Source organism: Pocillopora damicornis, chromosome 2 (genome assembly GCF_964200805.1).
Source record: "Pocillopora damicornis chromosome 2, jaPocDami1.2, whole genome shotgun sequence".
In the NCBI taxonomy this organism is placed as follows: Eukaryota; Metazoa; Cnidaria; class Anthozoa; order Scleractinia; family Pocilloporidae; genus Pocillopora; species Pocillopora damicornis.
Window position 1 is genome coordinate 11,002,408 of NC_142671.1, and position 16,350 is coordinate 11,018,757.

Below are 16,350 nucleotides of genomic sequence, written 5' to 3' on the forward strand. Positions count from 1 at the left end.
GCATCACGGAAGTTCTTTTTGTTTTCTACGAAGTAACTATGGAGAATAACACTGTCGAAGTATGACGTCATAGCTGCTTACGATCGTGATCATGCGCATTATTCCCAAGGGAGTGAGAATGAGTTGAGATTTCGAATTTTGAAAAATTATATATCTTTCACCGCCATTCCTTCAGACTTAGAAACTGCAGTCTTCTTAAGATCAACATAGAACCTTATATATTGACAGGACCTTTGATATTGCGCCTTCTCGTGCGGGAACCTCGCGGTTACGAACCATGGCAGCTTCACAAGTTTGTTTAGCTTCTCTCATACTCCTCACAAGTTATGTTGTGGCATATCGTAAGTTGAAATTTGTTTGTGGTTTTGTTATCCCTTCGTATTAAACTGCATTACCTTTGAATATGAATTCCCACATAATGTCGGTGTTTTGGTTTAATAGGACGGCCGCTGGGAGATTTTATAAACCACTACGAGACTTTAAATTATGACACGGCTCCAGTTGTCCAGCAACACGGTCGAGTGAGGCGTTCAAGTCCAAACAGCGATCATGTAGTTGAATTACACTTAAAAACTAAACAGAGGTAAGAACCAACGTCTAAGTCGTATTCCAGGGAATTTTGATCTAGAAGAAACACTTCAAAGACGCAAATAACTTTAAAGTCGTTTCCAAGTTACATGCTGAAAGAAGGGCTGCGATTACATCTCCCGTCTTGCTTGTCTCCTAACTAAAGCTTCGATTGTATATAAACAATGTGAGGAATTAAATTCTTTATGTTATTAGAACCAAAGTCATACTTTCTTTTATTCAAAACTGACTTAACACAAAAGCTAAAGCATAATACAAGGGAGGTCCCTTGAGCGTAGGAGCACAGCAATCCGTGTTACAATTTGAGGTGTGTTGTGTCTTTCTTCTTAGTAAACCTTGAGTAGTTCCCCATACGGAGTGCTATTATGCTTTTTTAGACTTTTTTAGCTCTGGTAGTTAAGAACACTCGGACTTGATTTTTCACGGACATAGGCCAAGGGTGACCTCTTTTCTTCTTGCAGACCCCATTTAAGTCATGTCTCTCACATAAGGCTTTCACTATATGAAGTAATTTTGGATTAACAAAGAGCATGCATCTTTAAACATTCCTCAGGGTATTGTACATTGTTAATTTGGAAACATACAAGTACCTTCAGATAAAATCATTTGGGTAGTAATATCTGTCTACTTCCCCATACAGAAGTCATCTTATAATTTAGCTTAGGAATATATTATTTTGCTGGTCTTGAAGGGTCATGTAAAATTACAACTCTGCCCTTCAGATGACTTAATGAAATGAAGCATGCACAATAGAAAGCATGTTTCTCAAGTTTTAATGCCCACAATTATTTTGTTGTTAATGCGAACTGAATGATATTGAGGTTGACTTGGCCACAACCAAGTGTGAAAAGGGCTTTAGGTATGGGCATGTGTTAGAGAATATGTCCTTGCAAATAACCAAAGTGACAGCTCACCTGACAGCTAAGCAATACACTACCATTTGGGACCCTCTTTAGATAACCCTTGGTTGCATATTTAATGGAGATGAATTGCTGAAAAAGGTCACTCATTACAATCAAATTTGTAAGTTTAAAGTTATTTTATGAAAAAGGTAATCATGTGGGATCAGCCATCCTTTTTGTAAAGCAATCCTTGTTAAGACCCAAGTTGATTGGTCTGCAGGGTTGATATTTTACAGTTGTTTTATATAAACACTGAATATGGTTTTCTTGTCACAGAGATTTTAAGCTTCGTCTCAGAAGGGATACAGAACTTTTTACAGATGACTTTAGTGCAGATGCTTACTTTGATCCTGCTAAAGTGGTTGCAGGGGATGTAGAAGGTACTTGAAAGTTGTGTGTTATCAGTGTCTGAAGAACCTCATTGCATTTGCTGTAAAACGCTGCGTTACTTATAATCAACAACAGTATTTAGAGGAAAGAAGGCAACAGTCTCCTTAGCTAGAAGTTAGTCTTTATGGCAACTAAGCAGGATCACTTCTTCAGACACTTGTCAAATCAGTCAACAAACACCCAAAGAGTTGGTTGGGGAATGGTCAAATTGAGCATAAGTACCTATCAATTCCCTTCCAAATTCCATGGGGCACACCAAATCCCATCCATAAAAATGGCCATATAGCATTAGTTTTAACCTTGCCTAAACTTCAATCAATTTAAAATTTTGTAGCACTCTTGTACCAGTACAATTTGTGTAAATCAACTTGTATGGACTCTTTGTGCTTTAATTTTCCTGCATTTTGAAGCATGTGTTAAAAATTGACAACTCTATGCAAGTTCATCACAGACAAACTGCAATGTGAATAATTTTAGGAGAGAAGTTAGCTTCAAAGGGAATTTAGTGGTCATTCAGGTTGGAAAATAGAGACTGCACCTCTCCACTTTCACCTCTACAATCTACATTTGTATTTTAGTGGCTCACTTGCATGATTTTTTTATTGTGTGTGTATTTGAGTGTGTGAAATCACATAATTTCAGTTACATGGGCAAATGCCTTTATGGATTTTGTTTGATATGCACTGACAACATAATTTTTTTTCTTGTTTTACAATCAGGACACAAGAAATCTCTTGTTCATGGTTTTATTTCTGATGATGGCGTCTTCGAGGGTAAAATTCATGTAGGAGATGACGAGTATTTTGTGGAGTCTGCCAAGGAATATTTCAAGGATGAGCCCAATGACTTCCACTCAGTTATTTATGAAAGCAGAGATGTGAATTATCCTCATGCCTATGGTCCAGGTTGTGGAGTATCAGAGAAAACCAAGAAGTGGATGGATAAAGTTAAAAGGTACATATACATTGTACACTTAAATAGAGACATCTTTATAACACTGGAAGTGTGGGATATGATTCATACTCACTTGACTCACTAGCTGTTACTTATCACTTTTGTATATCAATGTCAGTGCCAATACATTAAGCTATATGTGATAGACTTTGCTAATTTCTCAGCATTTTTCACTTGTGGGCTGCCTTTCTTTATTTGGAGTTTTAGACTGAGATGAGTGATGAATAATACATGTAGACTGATTGAGAGACTTGATACCAGGGACCTTTAACATTTTGGCATTATTTATTTCAAAACAAATCAAAGAAATTTCTGAATTATTTTGGAAACTGTTCATATACATATACATGTATCAGTAATACATGTATTTGAACCTGCTCCCAGCATCTTTATCATGCAAGGGAAACCAATTTTAGATAAACAATATAAAAATACGATATTGTATATTTGACAATTCAACACAAAGAAGTGTTAATTTGAAGAAACCAAGAGCAAACTGACAGTCAGAACCTCTTTGATTCTCAATTTTTGCTTTTTGATTGACTCAACCAGGTCAGCAGTGACAGGGAAGGTGGAAGTCAAGGAGGATCACACCCAATATGAACCAGTCCTATACAGATATCGCAGGGCAGCAGGAGACATTGATCCCAAAAAGTTGTCTTGTACTTTGAAGATGCAAGTGAGTAAATTGTTCAATTGATGTCACACAAATGGGCATCTAGGTCCACTGATTGTGTTATTTTAATGTTGAAGTACTACAAAGTAGTTACAAAGGTCAGTTACACAGCCCTGACCTATCCAATTACAGGAAGTGAGCCATGAATTCCATTATGGTTTTAAAGCCTTTTTTCATCTTTGCTTGCTTTATTCCAAAGAACTAATTACTGTAATTGAATTAAATTAATTGAAATCGTGGTTTCCTGAAATGTGATTAGTTATTTTGTCAAACAGTGATTGAAGTAGTGAGTCTGTTAGTATTATTTTAAATAGCATTGTTCTTTACAATAAAGGAAGCTAATCACATAATGGTTCAAGTGTACTTTGTCTTTTAATTAAGGAACCGATTCATGAGGTGTTTGTTTCTTGATCAAAACACCTTTGGTATTTTTCCTTGCGTTCAGTTGTTGCATCAGTTGTCACAAGTCTTGAAATCTAAATCTCCTTTTAAAAGTATTGGCAACTGCTCATGTACTTTTCTGAGTAACTAACCTTTTACTTGTTAGAGGAGAATAGCTGGTTGTAACATTGCCAATTAATTGTCTCATGTAATACAATTTTGTATCCTAAGCTAATTATACTTTTTCCAAAATATAGTATTGCAACAAAAAACTTACCAAAACACAATCACTTTATAGTGATTGACATTGATAGTGTTTTTTTATTAATTTCATGTACATGTGCTTTATGATTGATGCACTACCTGTGCATGTTGATGTTGCAGTTCAAGATCATTTTGGAATTCTGACAAATTCAAAGGAAAATGCAAATTTCCAGTAATCAAGAGGTTACCCTTACATGTAATCCTTACAGTGCCTCTCTGCAAGAGGGAGTTGAAAATTTTTTGATACCTATATATTGTTGGAGAATTGTAGCCATGAAATGGACAGAAATCCTGTTCAAGGAGTTATAGCACACTTATTTTAGTGTTGGGTTGAAAACGAAAATTAGCCACCGTAAATTAGATTAGAATCGCTCTGACGAAGGGCTAACGCTCGAAACATCAGCTTTTTTAGCCTTTACGGTGGCTAATTTTCGTTTTCAACCCAGTTGTTAACACTAAATTACCTGCTATACTCTCCCACCGATGCAGCACCACAGTTTCTTTAGAAACTTACCCCTTTATTTATTTTAGTGTTGTTGAGCTTCTAAAACTGGGATGAGGTGAGACATAATGAATCTTTGAGCTTCTAAGCTTATTTTGCCTAAACCTATCAAAACTTTCAAGAATAAAAATCAGCTTCCTTTCATATTTAAACAAAAAGGAAAAATGTCTCTTTTTGCAGCTTTCATTAAAAATGATTGCCTTGCTTTGCAGGCTGATCATTTGTTCACAGAAAACATGGCTGGTGGAAATAAGGAGAGAGCAATGTTACTGATGGCAGAACATGTCAAGGCTGCAAATTCTATTTTCAAAAACACAGACTTCAGTGATGATAATAAAGCTGACGGTAAAGTAATCACTTAATATATACCCTACTACACCACTTACTTGTTCATTCTGAAGTTAGATGATGCTAATAAGACCACTGACATATATCATCCTGAGTGTAGGCTACAAGCTCAATGTTGTTCAAATTCACTATTTGGTGACCTGGAATCATAAGGAGGTGAAAAGAAACAACATTTTGTTCACCTGGAAATAAAACAAACACAAAAAGAAAAGACTAAACATAGACAAGATTGAAACAATATTGAGTTGCTGGTGATGGTTATTGGAGTTGTAAGGGACCTCTCAAGACATAACATACATTCAGACAATTGAGGGGAAAGTGACAATGTGATATTAAAGAAAAATAAACACAAAAGCATGAAAGACTGCTAATAAGCAACTCCTTCAAAGCTGCTTACATCTTAGAACTCAAAGATCTAGCTGTTAGATAGTTAATGACAATGTTCTACAAGGGCATGCACTGACGAAAATGACCACCGACCAAATGAGGCTGATGATCTTCTTGTGTTGCCAGTAAGAAGTATTTAGAAATTTTGTTCTCTTATTGGGCTTGGTATAAAATGCAATGCAAATTTTTTCCTATCAGGCATTGAATTTCAAATCCAGAGAATGTTTGCCAATGGGACTGCTGAAGCAAATGATGGAAGGAACCCTTACAGAGATAGCAACATTGGAGTGGAAAAGCTCCTTGAGCTGAACTCTGAGGAGAACCATGATGATGTATGCCTGTCATACATTTTTACCTACAGAGATTTTGCAGATGGTGTGTTAGGACTTGCATGGGTTGGTGAAGCAGGTAATAAGAACTTTTATATTAAGGGTTGGTTATGTAACTCTATTCCTATGCCAGTTGCAACAGTGCCTTGGTAAGATACATGTTGTACATGAATGTGACCCTCTAATTCCACTAACAGTACCTGTTAAGGGCATTGTTGAGTACTACATGACATTACATTTGTTGTCACTAAAAATCTTTGATATTTGGAACCAACAGTACCACTTACTACTTTACAATACATTTCAGAGCACGTAAATTTTGACATAACATTGAGGGGCTCATGGTTATAGTAATACCAAACCATCAATATGGCTGATCACTTTGATAAATCCAAAGACTCTTTCACATCAGCATCCGTTTATTGGATTTCTTACAAAATCGATGTACCACAACATGTTTATAATACTGTTACAGTAGCTTCTTTTGCTTGAAATTTAAACATGTAGAGGAATCCTGAAATAAAAGCTGCTATTCTGTTCACTCTTGTTGTCTAAATGTTTCAAATGACCACAGCTAGGTCAGTGCTGTACATACTTCATTGCTTTTTTACCTTCTCAGGTATAAGTGTTATCATTGCCTTTTTACCTTCTCAGGTATAAGTGTTATTTATTTTTCATTTATCATAAGGTGGAGCTGCAGGGGGGATTTGTGAAAAGGCTACTTCATTTAGAGATGGCAAAACAAAAAGTTTGAACACTGGAGTTGTCACATTTGTCAATTATAACAAGAAAGTGTTACGAAAAGTCTCTGAGATCACCTTTGCACATGAAGCTGGCCATAACTTTGGCTCACCAGTAAGTTTTAATGATGTCTGTTTGTATTAATTGGCATACATGGTCACTGTAATGATCATTCTTACTTATACATGTACTTGTGAAGAGCTTCTGGTAAACTTAGGACATTAGTTTGGGCATTTTTAATCAAATAATATAGCTGTGGGTAAAAAGGGATGATAAACCTTTTAAAATGAAAAAAGGAAAGGAGAAAAAAAGTTGTTCATAATACTAACAAGCACCAGTCAAGAAATGTCATAATTCCACAAAGCATACAAGAACTCTTGAACTCTTCAATACTATGTACTCATGAAAATGTAATGCCTAGTGGTTTTATAGGGTGAAAATCAGGTAGTTTTAACTTTTAGCCTGCAAATTCAAGGGTCTGGCAAGGATCTTCAAGAGGTGTTGTGCTGCTTCACACCAGGGTGCTTGCCAGATTGTCATGGTGATACCCAAACTTTTTATTTACTGTAGGGGGTGAGGGAGGGGAAGTGGTTAACCAAAACAATAGCTTGGTGAAGTTCCAGATAACTGACAGTAAATTACTCTCTGGATGTTTTAGTCCTACTGTTCATCAGTCAGAATGAATGAGAAAGCATGGATGTTAAGTAGTTAAAGTGTTGATGTTGTAAGCTGGGCAACCTGAGCCAGGATTCCCCCACCCCTTCCGCATGGAATGTACTTTTAAAACTACTTGACTGTGTGGAGTTTTTGTCCAGTTGTCTGACAACATTTCTTTTTAAACTCTCAGCACGACAGTACTCCTGAATGCGCCCCAGGAGGATCTGATGGGAATTACATCATGTTTGCAAGAGCTACAAGTGGAGACCAAAAGAACAACAGACTTTTTTCACCATGTAGCAGGACAAAAATGAACGAGGTGATGAATGTCAAAGGGCGATGTACTGAAAATTCTTGTTGCTTTGGAGGTAAATAGTGCGGCATTTTCTTCTTGTTTAGTGTGTTATGTTTGGGGCTTTCACATGTGGCATGCTATAAAAGATAAATTCAAGGCCAGTCAAAGGGTACAGTCAACAACCTGGAACATGGTAGAGTTTGATACATGTACAGCTACATGTATAAGCAACTGTGCTAAGATTTAGACCTGTATATTCGGGCATACAACTGTACATGTAGGTTGTAGCAGCAGGGATATAAGAGCTGGAATTTGGCAGAAGCAGCTATAGAGTTTTTCTATTAAATTGACAAGCTTTCTCTCTCCTGGATTACTGATAGTGATGAATACCAGTACTTCATCTCAAAAGCTAAAGCTTCAAAGAATAGCATCTCATCTACAAAACATCTTTTTCTGTAACTTGTGAAATGCAAAATACTTGGAATTTCAGTGTACTCTACCAAGAAAATAAGAAAATGTTGAACGAAAAAAGTTGTGTAATGATAAGAGCTGAGCAGCTTTATATCCTATAAAGTGTAGAACTTGAAAGAATGAGTTATTATATTATTCAACATGTAAAGTACAACAATAGCCTGTTGTGAATCAAATTATCTTGACCAAGGACAGCAGCTATTCTTTAATGAGTGGTTTTTGCACTTTGGTGTTGAATTTTTTTCCTTTGTCCATTTCAGAGGCTCAGGGAGCCATCTGTGGCAACAAGGTTACAGAAGATGGGGAGGAGTGTGATTGTGGTTATAAAACTGATGATTCATGTAGGAAGGACACATGTTGTGTGGGTCGTGACACTCAAAGCAAAGGAAGTGGCTGTAAGCGAAGTAGAAATGCAACATGCAGGTCAGTTAATCATTTTATTGTTTAACATGCATCTCATTACTAAAATGTTACCCACAAATTTGAATCATGGTTGTGTAGTTGCTTGATGGTCATGGATCATTCTCTAAAAAACTAGCTGAAAATTTCATTTTGTACTACACACCTGGAAATATAATTAAATTGAAACTGTCATTTCTCTGATCATTTGAATTGTGTCAGCTTAACATTTTCCTAATACCTTACTTATTTCATTGCAAAGACACACAGTGACTAAATGGGTAGCTTACTGTACTTTAAAAGTACAGGTTCAGTTCCTGTCTGCACTGTAGATTATTCTGGAAGGTAAATGTTGATGGGCTCCACTAAACTGTCAAGTGACCCTGAGGGAATTCAGGGGTTTAACCTGGAATTCATACGTTAACATCCCTGGGCCTCTAGTCCCTCTGTACAACTGAAACTAGGAGAAGCCCTGGCAGTAAGCTCAAGAACAGTTGTGATGATGTTTTCTGCTAATCCAGTTATGACTTAAGTGTGCTGTGTCTTTTTGTGGGAATTAGTGTTACTAATGAGGAATTTTAAATTAGGGCCCACAAGTTTTTGAGTTGGGTGTATTAGATGAGGTTGTATTTCCCTGCAAAACTCTACACATTAATTTATTCATTGTGGTACATTGTAGATAGTTCACAGGAGCTTTTTAATAAAAGGTTACGAATTGACTTTCATTTGTTTAGGCTGCCATATTCTAGTTTCTCTTGCAGAATCAACCTCTTTGATCAAGAGATAATTACTGTAACAGTCACCCTTAAGGAGAAAGAGAATGTTAAATACATATTTGTGTTCTTTTCCAGCCCAAGTGAAGGTCTTTGCTGCAGTTACAATTGCACTCCACACAAACAAACTGTGTTGTGTCTTAATGAGACAGAGTGTGCCAACCGTTCCTATTGCAAGTATCCTTTTGTACATGTGTGCATTCAACGTTGTACTTTATTTCCATAACCATTCCATTTCTCACGGCATGTTGTCCTGGTTCGTCAAAAGGAGGGTTTTGGATGAGCAGCAATTGACCTCTGACCATCAAAGAACCAGGTTCATTCAAATGCATCATTGACTAATCTTAAGTTCCAAATGGGTGGATAGTGTTTTCTTTTCTTTTTATTCTTTCCTTTTTTTGTTTTATCTTGCTTTTTCATGGATGTAAACAAAGTTGAGAAACTATAGAAAGCCAAAGAAGCGAGGGAGAACAACATTGGGCCAACACTAGGCCAACATTAGGTCATTTTGACTGGACAAGCTTACATGTATATATTTAACCCTTTGCACCTTCCACATTCCATACATTTCCTTATAAGGAGAAGTTAAGTGTCAATCAAGAGCTTCTGTAATAGGTGCTCGTTTCCTTTACTCTCATGATTATAATCTTGGTTCAAGAGAAATTTGATGGTAGTCACCCCACCCACCCTCGGGGGCCAAAGGGTGAAGTGTTGCCGAAAGCTGGCTTAAAGCAACTTATTTCATAGGAAAAAAGAAAGCAGTCATTGGTGGAGGGAAAATGCTCATGAATGAAAAATTGAATTAAAAAAAAAAGCAATTTATTTCACATGAATAAGAAAGGCTGTCCCCGTGGTTAGCCAATCAGGACATAGAACACCTTCGTCTTACTCATCCCCATTTCACTCGTCCATGGATTTCCCTCAGCTGTACCTTCATGCCAGGAATTTTTAGTTTTATGACACTATTGACAAGGGAGGCAAACGAGGTTACGCTGTAGTCTTGTAAGTTTTGTTTACTCCAGATTATATAGAACTCCGAGCAACGCTGCAGCAACACGTTGCATTTGTTGTTTATGTTTGTTGTTGGTATTTTCCTTAATGTTTTTTTTTTCAAAGTGGAATTAATGCTACCTGTCCTGCTCCGGACCCTAAAGCCAATCTCACCTTGTGTAACAACGGAAGACAAGTTTGCCTTCTGGGAGTAAGTTTTAGAGTTCTCGTTTGTGCTACTGAGTAGGAGTTTCGAGGTAGGGTGGTTACCTTTATCAGAACTTTAGTCTGGTCTTTTAACTGGTCTTTTCGTGAAGAAAGTCCATGATTAGACTGCATTGTCCTGCCCTATCTTCCAATTCAGTAATTGCATCCTTTATTTGGTGATGAAATGTTCATAAAAGTTATAAAAAATATTAAACTGGTTAACTGATGTTGTCAGTCAGTGCTAAACAAAGATGTGTTCCCTTCTAATTTTAGTGGCCTCGGTCCTAGTCCTGGTCTCGGCTGCACCGACAGAAAATCAGGAAATTATAAAAAAAAAAAAAAAAAACAATCAAACTTAGGTACTTTTCAGATAGTTCTTCTCAGACAGAATTGTCGAAATTCCTTCGAAACAAATTTTCTCCGCATTGATCGAAGATATATCATGGGCTGTTCAGACTAAAACTACCGTACTTGAGTTTTTCGTCTGAGTACAATGTTCCTTCTGTAATTGTTATCCTTATTCCGCTGTTAGATTATACAACTCCCTTACAGTTTTTTGACACGTTTCTACAGCTGCAACGCTCGGAGTTCTGCATGCTCGAATTCCGCAAACAGTAGTAGAGTGCAGTAAAACGCTCGGTTGAGAAGTTCTGTCTACATGGTAAACTAACTTGTTAACCTGTGTGATTATTATTGTGTTTTGTTTTTTTTTTTTACTGTTTCTGTATAGGAATGCAGCGGTTCAATTTGCTTAAAGTTCAACAAGTTGGAGTGCCAGTGTACACAAGAAGATCATCTCTGTGATTTGTGCTGCAAAGACGGTGAAAAAGGCACATGCTTGCCGGCCAGTGAGATTGAAGAAATGAAGAAGGGAAAAAATCTGAAACAATTTCCCGGCGCGCCGTGCAATGACTTCAATGGTTACTGTGATGTTTTCCTTAAGTGCCGCGCGGTGGACGCAGACGGGCCTTTGTCACGTCTAAAGAACAAGTTCTTCAGCAAGGAGGCCATCAAGGGATACTTAGATTGGATCAAAGAGTATTGGTGGGCGGTGGTGCTTATGGGTGTAGGTCTCATTCTTCTCATGGCAGGTACAGTGAACGAGTTAAATCTCTGCCTCTCCAAATATGTTTTAGAGAATTCAGTGCTGCTGAGAAGTATGCTTCAAAATAATGAAAGGGATGTCTCCGCAATTCAAAAGTTTGTAAGAAATTAGAACTCTGACCGGTTTTAAGATCCTAGAGAGGAACTCAAACTTTCGAAATTGTCTTCAAATGTTGCTAAGATATCGACAAAGGACACTGCTATTTTTAATCCTGCTATGCAAAATGATCACTTACCTGGCGAAACAAAGTCACGCCTCACCTTGTCTACATGTTTGAAAAGTTGGGAATTAGAAGCATTCTAGCCTCAAATAATTATTTTTAACGATAATTAGGGTGCTAGCTGTCGGTAAAACGCGCGTTGTGGTTTGACGTATGCGGCCAGATTACTAACACGTTTACAATAAAGCGGCGTCTTAAGTGAATCACTCCTCTTTCTGACAACTTACACGTTATATCGTCCTTCCTTACCGCTAGGCTTCATCAAGGTTTGCAGCGTTCACACGCCGAGCAGTAACCCGAACCGAAAGCCACATCGTCAGCTCACACTCCGCCGTCAACAACAACGTAACCGACCTAACCAGAGAGGTCGACAGATGGAGCCAGGCAACCGAGGAAACCCCCGGCATGGATACAACGGATACGAGGATCCGCCACCGTACCCCGGGGCCCCCATCCAAATGCATGGTCGTTGACGCGATTTTTCAGGTGGCTGGTTTAGTATTAGCTAATTTGATAACTATTTGTACACTTTAAAAATGGGCCTTTGTATTTTTGTTGTTCAGTTGAAGTTCAATGTTTGCTGGAGCTTAACCCTTTAACCCTCAAGATCTGCTTGTCAATTCTCCCCTCTAGCTTCCATACATTTCTTTGTAAATTAGTTATGAGAACTTGGTGCTAGATCAAGATGGCAGCTTCTACCTGATAAGTTTGAATATTCTCATAAACTGTTTGCCGAAGAATGTAGGGATATTTTAGTAAAAAGTTTCATGCTAATCACTTGTGGGAGTTAAAGGGTTAAGTAAAGGTTAGGCCTGTTCACCCCTTTTGAAATGTCACGCAATCCCAATTCGTCACGTTGCTGCATGATTGCTCAAGTCACACACTGAGAAGGATTCACCTAAATTTTTTTTTTGTTTTTTCTTTTGTGAGCTTGAATAATAATGACAACAATCGCTACAACGTTCATGTTCACCGGCATCGATATCGAATATTCGTGAAGAGACATATTTGCATGTCTTTGCATCTTGAAGGTTTTGGTGTATTTTCCTTGATTATTATTAAATATGTCTTTTTCATTTCATAGAAAGTCTGCAAAAAAAATTGTCTTTCCTGAGACGTAGAGAAAGTTATCTATATCAAAGAATTGGAAAGTAGAGAAAAATTAGTCTTAAAAGAATTTCGGAAAAAACAGAAGATTATATGACCGTTTTAGCTTGAGGTCGAAAAATATACTAGGCATGTGCGATGCGAGCTCCATCGCAGTCAGGTGAGCTTTGAGGTGTGTGGTGTACTTGTTCACTTGTAGCTTTTCTTAGTTAACCCTTTCACTCCCATGAGTGATCAAGACAGAATTTCTCCTTACGGTATCAACACAATGTCAAGCAGACTAGTGAGGAGAATAAGAAAAACATCAGTTAGGGGATTATTGGTTGATCTAAGACTAAATTCCCTGAACTAACATTATGAGAAGGGTATGGCCGACAGTGAGGAGAATTACTCATGAGATCTTGGGAGTGAAAGGGTTAATGTACTGTAGGTGTGAATCCCTTAGCCATTGTTGTATTGTTAATTGTGGGATGGGAGGGTGATCACTTCCATAACATAGGAATTTATTTTGATGTACAGGTCGGGATATCGCTTTTTTTACGCGTGCATATTTTGTAGTTAGGGGCATTTCAGAGATTTGTTTAATTTAATTGTTGTTCATTGTATCAAAAAAAAAAATACATGCTACCCTGTTAGTTGACAGAATGCAAGGCCAACAGCATTTTTTACAAGATAGTTTTCAATGTTTAAAAAAAGTAAGCTCACGGATATTTGTGAACTATCGCCACTTTAGTAGCCGTCATTTAATATTGATGAGAAGTTTGATTTAGGCAGTATCAGATATTTCTATATGAATTTACTATTTTGACCGGGTTTTTTTGACTTACGAATGTTGGAAATGTCTGAGATCCGATCTTGGTTTAGTTAAACAACATTCCTGAGCGAAATTGTGGCAATCTCAACTCTTTTAGGGACATTTACAAGTCGTTCAGCACGGTTAGAATTATTTAATCCATTCAAATACTGCCCCTAAAAGAAGTTAAGCGCTGACTAGTCTCAATCGCATCTCTCCTAGATATTATTCACAAATATAAAATGTTTCTTCGAATTTTATATCTCTGGCTATTCGTAAAGAGAACGTTTTGACTCTTATTGATACTTATCTAAAAGCTTGTCCGATTGGTTCGTCTAAAAGCTTCCCCTATTGGCTCGTCTATAGCAAGATCTGCTCTCTTTGCGTTTGGAGGCAAGACTCTTGCTCAAGGTGAATGTAAGGGAAGGGAAAGCGTGAGATCCCTATTGCGCACAGCAATCGGCGAGAATCGAACTTATACTCTCTTCCTTTCAGCCGTGTGCGCAAGATTATGATCATTTCTGTACGTGTTTGTGGTGAAGAGGAGAAATTTTTCCAATTTCTTTTGAGTAGGAGATGCCTATGCAAGATCATTGGCAAATTTCGTGGTTGGTGTTTTTTTTTTTTCTGTTATCGTATTTCAGAATCATTTACTATAAAGTTTTTAAGTTCAGACGAAGTTATAGATATTTTCATGTATCGTGTGATAAGTTTCGAGTATCTGGTTCAAAGCAGGTCCTTTGAACTTTGTTTTTGTGTAAGGTACGGTATGCTAAGACTGTACGACCAAGGCTATGTCCGCACCTGTTTCCCCAGCCTTTTTTAACTGGCACAGAACTCTAAATATTGATCTGTTCATACGTTGATCTTAGATTTATTAAGCAACAGGATGCGCGTGCTTAGGACGCAATGTCGGGACCGTGATTGAAGACGCGAGTACTAAGGCTGACTACGCCTAACGCGAATATTGGCAGGTTTATGTTCTTTATGTGAATTAACTTTTTACTCGTTCAACCAAGATTAATTGCAGAACCAAATCAAAGTTCTCCCTTTTTTTGACCTGTTTTTGACCTTTTTTTGTCCTGCGTCTTCGGAAGGGTTGGAAAATTGAAAATATTTTATTTTCAACGTAGCTTCAGCTTGAAGAGATGCTGCTAGTGTCCAGTCTTTTTCTCAAATGAGTGCAACGTCCCAACTTGCAGTCGCATCCTGTTGCTAAAACAGCGTGATATTAAAATATTGATAAGATCCCGGGTTTATATTGTGCTCATGAACAGTGCCGAATTTTGGGGGGGAAGTTGGAATGAAGTTGGTGCGGCCATCGTGCTTGGCCACTACATAGTTAAACTGGTCGTTCTTTTGACGTTTTTTACGAGCGATCATTGCTGTCAGACGATTCATTGTTAAGTCTTGACCAAAAACTCTCTGTGTTGCTAGTACCTGATCATTAGGCTTTGCGTTACAAACACGGCTGAATTATCAGACTGACGGTTTTGATTGGGCTGACCATTGGGCTGACCATTGGGCTGACCATTGGGCTGACCATTGGGCTGACCATTGGGCTGGCCATTGGGCTGACCATTGGGCTGACCATTGGGCTGACCATTTACGCGACTCCATCGCCTTTATTTTCATCAAACACTCAAAGAAATAAAAACCGCCACATACGTAGGCTACTAACTTATTGTAGAACAGGTTTTGGAGCTCGAAAAGGCAGAATTTCTACGCCAAGAAAAGCGGTCAAACAAATATTTTCTTCATTCAGCTGCCTTTTTAAATACAATATTTAACAATATACTATGTGCTTGTCATTATTCAAGAGGAAAAATACTTAGCTTTTGTCAATCAGTTCTATAAGAAGTGCTGGCAACATCCGTTTCCGTCAACCGGACGAAGTGGATCGTTGCTCCACCGGCGTGGGGAAAAACACTCTAGTGCAAGGGTGGATCCAAGGAGAGGACGGGGGGTCCCGAACTCTATATCCCTCTTTGTGCGGGTATTATAACTACTTGTGTGAACATAAAATTCCCCCAAACGACAAGATTGTTTATCGCTACTCAACTTGAAGTGTTTTAAATTTACTAATGAATTTCTGAGCTTGTTTAGCCTCTAGTTTTGAAAAAGAGATTTTCGTGTTGTTTGAATAAGTGTGAGCCCTCTCCAATCCAATATCCCTGGATCCGTCCCTGCCACAGTATTGAATTTTCCCAATTCAAATTGTTTATCTTATCTGAATCATTCTGCATGCGAGGGGAAAGCAGAGGAAGAATTTCCCCGGAGCCTTTTTTACTCTAATTATTGCTTGTCTTCATATGTGAATAAAGTTTTGTACAGCAACTCTTCTTCGTTGATTGTTTGGGTCGATTTTAGTGTCCCTCAGATTATTGATGGGCACGATATCTTACTGCGGTCCGGGAAATGAGCCCACGCTCGTGAAAATGGTGGAGGAAATCGAACCCAAGTCAATTTATCATCACTAATTTCTTCTACTCTAAGGGGGCCCCATAGTGATTTTGCTCAATATTTGCGCGCGTGCCAGCGTACTGTTTTTCCAGAACATTTTTATATTTTCGCTTTCCATGGTCACTAAAAGCCATCAAAGGTTCGGACTATCGTTTTCTGCAATAACTATTATCAAAATAATTTTTGTTATTAAGCAAAGGCTCCACGAAGGGAGGCGCTCGTCAGCAACAATTTGGCTTTGCCTTTGATTTTCTTCAATTTGCTTCGGTGAAATCTCTCAAAATTTGGGAAGTTTGTCCTCCCGATCATTTACAAGCCGAAAAAAATAGGAGTTACAAAGGCAGCTTCCTCGCTATTTTCAATTTCCTGTTTTCGTTCTCTATCTCAAATCTTTTTTCTATCAACAGA

At 37.9% G+C, this 16,350-nt stretch overlaps 1 protein-coding gene across 1 annotated transcript; it reads left to right on the forward strand.

Moving 5' to 3' along the window:
* The first annotated feature begins 81 nt into the window (after positions 1-81).
* Positions 82-13,739, forward strand: LOC113670791 (disintegrin and metalloproteinase domain-containing protein 10). The gene is made up of 14 exons (XM_027186986.2): positions 82-341; positions 442-583; positions 1,767-1,870; positions 2,600-2,834; positions 3,387-3,513; positions 4,870-5,002; positions 5,591-5,800; positions 6,410-6,576; positions 7,310-7,487; positions 8,146-8,308; positions 9,136-9,234; positions 10,174-10,258; positions 10,985-11,345; positions 11,835-13,739. Exons 1-14 carry the CDS (start codon positions 278-280, stop codon positions 12,050-12,052), a joined length of 2,286 nt encoding a protein of 761 aa, XP_027042787.2. The 5' UTR covers positions 82-277; the 3' UTR covers positions 12,053-13,739.
* Positions 13,740-16,350: the final 2,611 nt, after the last annotated feature.

Bases quoted from the DNA above. Each gene is read 5' to 3' on its own strand.
- LOC113670791 (XM_027186986.2), top strand. From the start codon at position 278: ATGGCAGCTTCACAAGTTTGTTTAGCTTCTCTCATACTCCTCACAAGT. The intron at 5,003-5,590 runs GTAAAGTAATCA...TTTTCCTATCAG, and splicing joins TGATGATAATAAAGCTGACG to GCATTGAATTTCAAATCCAG. The intron at 7,488-8,145 runs GTAAATAGTGCG...TGTCCATTTCAG, and splicing joins AAATTCTTGTTGCTTTGGAG to AGGCTCAGGGAGCCATCTGT.